Source organism: Coenobita brevimanus, chromosome 93 (assembly GCF_032717465.1).
Source record: "Coenobita brevimanus isolate Jiangsu-jjx chromosome 93, ASM3271746v2, whole genome shotgun sequence".
In the NCBI taxonomy this organism is placed as follows: Eukaryota; Metazoa; Arthropoda; class Malacostraca; order Decapoda; family Coenobitidae; genus Coenobita; species Coenobita brevimanus.
The window spans coordinates 58,740,532-58,747,804 of NC_137046.1; the positions used below are offsets into that span (position 1 = coordinate 58,740,532).

The 7,273-nt window shown below is 43.1% G+C and overlaps 1 protein-coding gene across 1 annotated transcript; it reads right to left on the bottom strand.

Moving 5' to 3' along the window:
- Nucleotides 1-655: 655 nt before the first annotated feature.
- LOC145412453 (microfibril-associated glycoprotein 4-like) lies at nucleotides 656-5,662 on the bottom strand. Its single transcript, XM_080282338.1, has 5 exons — nucleotides 5,492-5,662; nucleotides 3,524-3,969; nucleotides 1,940-2,041; nucleotides 1,428-1,526; nucleotides 656-827 (listed from the first exon to the last, which is right to left on the bottom strand). The coding sequence occupies exons 1-5, from the start codon at nucleotides 5,660-5,662 to the stop codon at nucleotides 656-658; spliced, it is 990 nt and encodes a 329-aa protein (XP_080138464.1).
- Between the last annotated feature and the right edge of the window lie 1,611 nt (nucleotides 5,663-7,273).

Here is a 7,273-nt window from a genome sequence, read left to right on the forward strand (position 1 = left end):
CCACTGCCTAGGTATGCAAACTTTCCCTTAGCTTCTTCCCTATCTCCCGAAAGAAGGTTGTTGGATTGCAGGGGAAGGACAGTTTCAGCCTGCAGTCTACTTGGTTCACGTACTGATGCGCCTGGGGTTCAAGGACAAGAACGACAGCTGCTGCTCCTACTACGACTAGTAATAGTAGTACTACAACTGCTGTACCGGTTTTAGAAAATGGTCAGAGCCACAATAAGCACAACTTACTGTGTAGTTTTTATTAATTTCCTCCAATCAGGTATACACGGTACATCTGTAAGCAGAACCACCTCATTCTGCATGACGTCAAATCCAGTGGACATCTTAAGACCCCCAGCACTTTAAGACCCCAACACTTTAAGACCCCAGCACTTTAAGACCCCAGCACTTTAAGACACCAGCACTTCAAGACCCCAGCACTTCAAGACCCCCAGCACTTTAAGGCCCCAACACTTTAAGACCCCAACACTTTAAGACCCCAACACTTTAAGACCCCAACACTTTAAGACACCAACACTTTAAGACCCCAACACTTTAAGACCCCAACACTTTAAGACCACAAAACTTCCCGACACCAACACTTTCGACACCACCACATTAAGACCCCAACACTTTAAGACACCAGCACTTTAAGACTCCACCACTGTCATACTCCAGCACTTGGCCTAATCATGAAGGTGGTGTTCCTAAGGGAGTAGTAGTGTCCCCTCCATTGTCTCCAGTTGATACCGTCCCCGAAGACCTTGTGGCGCCCCTCCACTGGGTACCCGTTGGGGTTGGCGTGGTGGCAGGCTCGGTACCACCACCCGCCTCGGTACCTGGAGAGGAAATAAATACATGAAATAAATAAATACATAAATAAGTAAAGGATGGAAGGAAGAAACAGAATAAAATGGCATCTAATTCCATCTATTACTCTCTGCAACCTCGATACTTGGAGGGGGAAAAAAAAAACGAAAAGAAAAAACTCACTACTCTCTATCAGTCCCATGTAATATTATACCTTCAGTCCCCTCGGTATACGGAGAAAGAGAGAGAGAGAGGAAAAAAAAAAAAATGCCAGTCCAACATCATCTCCCTCAAGGTGTAGGGATCCAAGTTTAAGTTCTGTGCTCGAGTGCAGTTGGCTCCACTCCCGGATGACCCACTCATCATTGCTAATATTGCTTTGGTTTCCTGTGCAGCCCCATAACCGCAGTTGAACATACCTTATAACTCACTGACCTGGAGGGAGATGAAGGAGAGAAGAAGGCGTATAATTAAATGCCTATTGACTACTGGGACAATATATGCAGTATTGAATGGGTCACGCGGGAGTGGAGCCAACTGTACACGCAAGGGTACATGACCAACCTGCTTCCCTTGGTGGCATTAATGACCTGCATCCTATACTAAATATTCCCACAAGCCATATTCACCTTCTGGCACAGTTGTCGGAGAGGTAATGATGTCTATTCTTCTTTATGGCTTCTTTTAATTCATAGTAATTCTTGAACTCCCAGAAGTTACTTGTGTTCCTGCAAAGTAAGTCCAGAGTACAGATTATTTCATGGCATAAAATCGATAAATAAATGGTAAATAAAAGAAACTGGCAATAATCTTGCATCAGCATTCAGACCAACTCCTTGAATGTTAATGTGAATTCAAGCTTGTATTTCCATAGCACTTCTTCGTGACTAGCATTATAATCTAGTGCCAGTCTATTCTTACAGCTCAGCATTGAAGATGGAGAGATGGGAAATAGGCTAAGCTCGAGTCTAAAAGGTTATAACTAAGAATACGATGGCTGCGTTGACCCGTAGTAAGATACACTTCCCTAAAACATCAGGGGCTGAGATTCACAGACTTATGATCAACTTCCTTCCTATCATTATTTATATATTTATTTATTTATTATTCATCTAGTAGTCAGGGCAGAAAATAAGCTTACACAGGCAGCAGGATGTCAAAGATGGCGTCGTGGTCGGCGTCGTAGGTGGAGAAATTCATACCGTTGTGGTACCTCATGGCGTCCCCGGCGTTGCCTCTGTATCTGTAATGAATGTTAGAAATTGTAATACGGTTCTTTTATGTAAAATTGCGATGATTTGTAGTGGGAATTATTATTGTGATGTTGATGATGATGATGATGATAATACTGATGAATGATGATGATGATAGATGGATGGATGGATGATGATTGATGGATGATGATGATGATGATGGTAACGATGGAAGGATAATGATGCTGCTGATGATGAAGGAACTCACTACCCCAAATACTGCTAGCCACGACAATTAGCATGAACCCAGTGAATGCCAAATATAGAAGAAAATTCAACAGAGCACATCAGAAGGGTGGCCCTGGTAAAGTAGGACTGAACCACATCATTCACAGTGTTCCATGTGCATTTTACGAGAAGCAGGCAGTTATGTTTTTTCCTTTGTACCCTTTTTTTACCTTTTATTTTTGTACCATTGTTTACCTTTTTCTTTTGTACCCAGTTTCTGTTTTTCTCTTTTTGTACCCTAGCTTCTGTTTTTCTTTTTTTTGTACCCTAGTTCAGTTTCTTTGTATTGTACCCTAGTCTCTGTTTTTCTTTTTCCTTTGTACCCTAGTGTTTAGCTTATCTGAATTTTTGAAGTTTTAGCCAAGGGAGAAAGCTTGCAGATGCAGTGATTAAAGAAGTTATGCATATAGAACCATTCACTGATAAGCCGAAGCAGCGCATGGCTTTTTATTTTTTTTTTTTTTTTTTTTTTTTATTTTTTTTTAAGCACGTCTACTCCAGCTTGACAGAGATCCTTAACTCCTTTCAGCTCAGTTGATGGCCAAGTGTACTCAGAGTGAAGGGATGATTTGACCAGTATCCAAGGAGACTTAATCCTGCCTCATAACTGAGGCACGACGAATGTCATGCAGCCACTATTTATACATCTTTTTCCTTAAATTGGCCCATATTTTTGTCCTTTTGTAGTTTATTTCACGAAGCACAGTGGCAGAAAAGGAGAGTACTACGGCTCTACAGCTCTTCCACTGCACTGCATCGCGACTAGCATCATATTCTAGTGTAAACCTCTTTTTACAACTCAGCGTTCAAGATGGACAGATGGCAATTTTATGCCAAATTAGAGTAAGAAGGGTATAGTATTGAAGTTGCTGGAGTGGCCCAGTGCTGTCAGATATAAACAAGCCAACTAAAGTACGAGTATGCTTACTATCTCATCTCTACCTCCGCGAGCGAAGTTGGAGGAGGTTATGTATTCACCTGTGTTTGTTTATTAGTTTGTTGTTTTTCTACACGATATCTCCTAAAGTTCTCAGTGAATTTCAATGAAATTTTATGGAAGGGTGGACCATTGGTCAAGAAAGAATTGATTAAATTTTGGGGCGGATCCGGATCCTGGGGCACTGGCGGAGGTATGCGCTCTCTGAGTGCTTTCAAGTTAATAGATTTGATCTTCCTCCCTTCCTTTGTCTGCTGTAAGGATCACACAACCATTACCCCACACACAAGACAAGGTCCGTGCTTACCCTCCCACGCTGAGACGGTACAAGTCCTGAAGTGGAGCCACGCTGAAAAGTCGGTACGCAGCCCAGCGCTGGTCACCCTCGTAGTCGGCCAGGTGGACTCTCATTTCCTGGGGCGTCTGGGTGAGGACGTGCAGCAAGTCCAGGCCCATCCAAAACTCGTCATCTAGGCTGCCAAACCCCTGCCGGTACTCAGTCCAAGTTCGCTGGAAGTCCTGGCGATACGTAGCGTTGGTGCGGCGTTGAAATACCGTCCACCCGCCCCCGTCAACAGTGTGATCGCAGTACACGGCCACAGCGTATTCTGGACTCTCAGGGAACGGGCTGACGTATCTTACACCGCGCCCTTCATCGCCCACACGTCGCAGGTCGTGGCAGTGTCGAGGCCGCCACGTTTGACAATCCAAGGAGACCGAGCCGTTGTTGGACAGATACGTCCGGCACAGCGCCTGAAATGCAACAAACAGCCATCACTATAGACATCATCACACGAAACATAACTAACATCCAGGCTGTTTATTGCAGGACCCTTTTGCGCCCTTGGCCTAAAAAGTAACAGAAAGGGCCAAAGACGATCCTAAAGAGATCATTTTATGGTTTTGATCTTGTATTCATAAGGAATTTCAAATAATTATATAGAAAATCTTAAGGATCTTAGCGAATATTCCTCAGGTTCCGGGAAACATCGCAAAACATCCAGTCACACGAGGAAGATTGTTGGAGTCACTCGGGGGGCTTCAATCTGGCCCAGTTTTCTCCAAATTACGAGTGACTCAAGAGACTAATACAACAGTGGGTCGACTCCCACCACTAGCAGGGCCCGGTAGACTAATATATGATTGGAAGTCGATTATATTTTTGATTTCAGCCCCAAGTCTGCTGTCTCTTCTGCCTCCCACTTCCCACACCTTTGTGTAATTTATATTCTGGGAGGCATGGGAGACTTCGTAGCACCTTTTCCTTGTTTTCTTACACACTAGACTTTTTTTTGTCTGGCTAGATCTCGGTAAACAAAAATAAAATGTGACACGATGAGAGCGCAAGTACACGTTCACAACCAACTTATCAATAAACACTGAGCTGAGAGATCATTCAGTGAAGTAAACATACGCCTGCCTCCCGCCGCTGAGAAGTCCCATCCCAGCTTTGGCTACTGATAAATTTGTCGGACTTTTACGTCGTTAATTGGAGAAAATTTCCATTTATTTCCCGAGAACCAACCCCAAGGTGGAAATACCCCTCACTCTCGGCAGTAAATTTGAACTTCATCGCAGCAACGTATGATAAATGATAAGCTTTAAAAAATATATATCTTTATTTAAACTGGCCCGCCAGACAGCTTATCGCCAGTACCGACCGTAATATTTAATCAGGTTTGTTGAAGGGATTTAATGACACGGGGCAAACAAGGTGAATCTCGAGGTACCGGATAGGCCTTGAGTAGCTGAAAATGGTACCGCACCAGGATTCTCACTACATCCACAAGATTGATTAAGATTCTCGTCTAACCAAGGGTGCGTGTGAACAGTTCTTTATATATACCGTATATATATATATATATATATATATATATATATATATATATATATACTGTATATATATGCAGGTATGTATATATTCCACATCCACTGTTCATGTCTCATCTCACACGAGCGATACGGAAAGGCGTTTAGCTCTGTGGCAGAAAAGACAGTACTAGGGCTCTGCATCCTTTCCACAGCACTTCTTCGTGACTAGCGTCGTATTCTAATGTTAATCTAGTGTATAATAATAATCCATTTGTCTTAACTTGGCCCAGATTTTTTTTTTTCCTTTTACAGCTTAGTTCACATAGCTGTTTGGTAGTGCAAGACAGTACTAAGGCTCTACAATCTTTCCACAGCACTTCTTCATGACTAGCACCGTATTCAAGATGGAGAGATGGCAACTTTAGGCTGCGTTAGAGTGATGAGTTTAGTAATTCGCTCTTACCGTTACCTCTTTATACGCGACAAACTCGGCAAGGGATGTGTTGCCTGCTCCCAGATGCTCCAGGTGAGCGGAGATGTGTAGGGGTGGTGAGGCAGGCACTTGTATAACCCAGGCATCCACCAGCTCCACCCCCATCACCACCACCACATGACACAGTATAGTGGCCTTCATGACACAGATTGACACTTCTGCTTCAGTCTGGCTTCTGTCTCAAGTTTAATAGTTGTTTTCTCCTTTAACTCCACCCAGATTTTCGTCCTCTTACAGCTTATTTCACGAAGCTCATTGGCAAAAAAGACAGAACTACGGCACTACATGCAGCACATCTTCGTGACTAGCATCTTATTCTAGTGTTAATCCAGTGTTACAACTCGACGGTACTGTTTTCACTCGAAGTTGCCCTGGTTGTTGGCCCTTTTACAGCTATTGCACGTAGATCAACGGCAGAAAAATATATGTTACAGCTCTACATCCTTTCAATAGCACTTTTCTGTAACTAGCATCACATTCTAGTGTCAGTTCTGTGTCACAGCTCAGCATTCAAGGTGGAGGAATGGCAATTGTAGGCCAAGTTAGTGCAAAAAGAGTATATCGGAGTGGATCAGAGTGAGGAGGTGTGCTGACGTCCCAGTATTGCAAACGACTGCTGTCCACATCACGCAAGGTCCATGTTGATGCATACAAGGTCATTTATTCACGTTGCCAATGAAGAATTTTGCAGCACTTCTTCCTTAGCGATTTATTTTGCTTATTACACCTGTATGTCTTCGTGCATCGTAGTTCTGTCTGTCTAATATCGACGTAGTTTGCGCCAGAGAAAAGGCACTTGGTAAAATTTTCATGCTTAAGGGAATGTACAGTTTCCTTGCTCCCAGCCCTTGGTTCTTTTTTCATGGATAGACAGATAGATAGATAAGTAAACAGATAGATGATACGATGAGGAGGGGCGATGAGTGCTCCAATGCGAACGAAAATAAAAGCCAAGCACTGTAACACACACTTCCTGCAACTTGTGTCACAATGATCCGTACCACTCCATGAATGTTTCCCTTTTCCCCGTGAGTGACGCAGCGGGGATGACGCAAGGGGTGTGACGCAGAGAGATACATGGTTTATTCCTTTGATTTCCTCTTGCACGGCCTGTTATAACGAAAAGCTATGCATCCGAACAGACAGAAGAGGAATAGATTTTTCTACTTCATTCCTGTCATGGATATTAGCTGGGAAAACTTACAGTACCAAGCCTTTTATTTCTATCCTCTTTGCACAGTTATAGAGAATTAGTAGTTAACTCCCCTTGATGGTAGAGCTAAATCTCTCTCTCTCTCTCTCTCTCTCTCTCTCTCTCTCTCTCTCTCTCTCTCTCTCTCTCTCTCTCTCACCAGGAAAGAACTAGGGAGGTTGCATCATAGTCTTAGCTACTTGAAGGAGGGTGACCTCTAGTTTAGGCTATTCTCCCACCTCTCAGACGATTTCCCTCATCTTAGGAAAGGACCTTTAGTATTCAGGGGGTTTATCAGGGCTTTATCTAACCACTCCAGTTCGAGGAGCCTGGCGTAAGCTGAGAGAAATCGTCAGGAGGGAAAAATGTAAGTGTGACATCCGCGGGGTAAGTGCGTATTTGCAGAGTGTGTCAACATTCTCCTCTCGGTGACGTTTTCTTTATAATTTTTTGCGTCACTGAGATGTGTTAGTTTAGTTTAAGGGGCATTTATTTATTTATTTTTCTATCTGTATCCATCTTCGTTTATTTATTTATTTATATATCTGTAGCTTTATTTC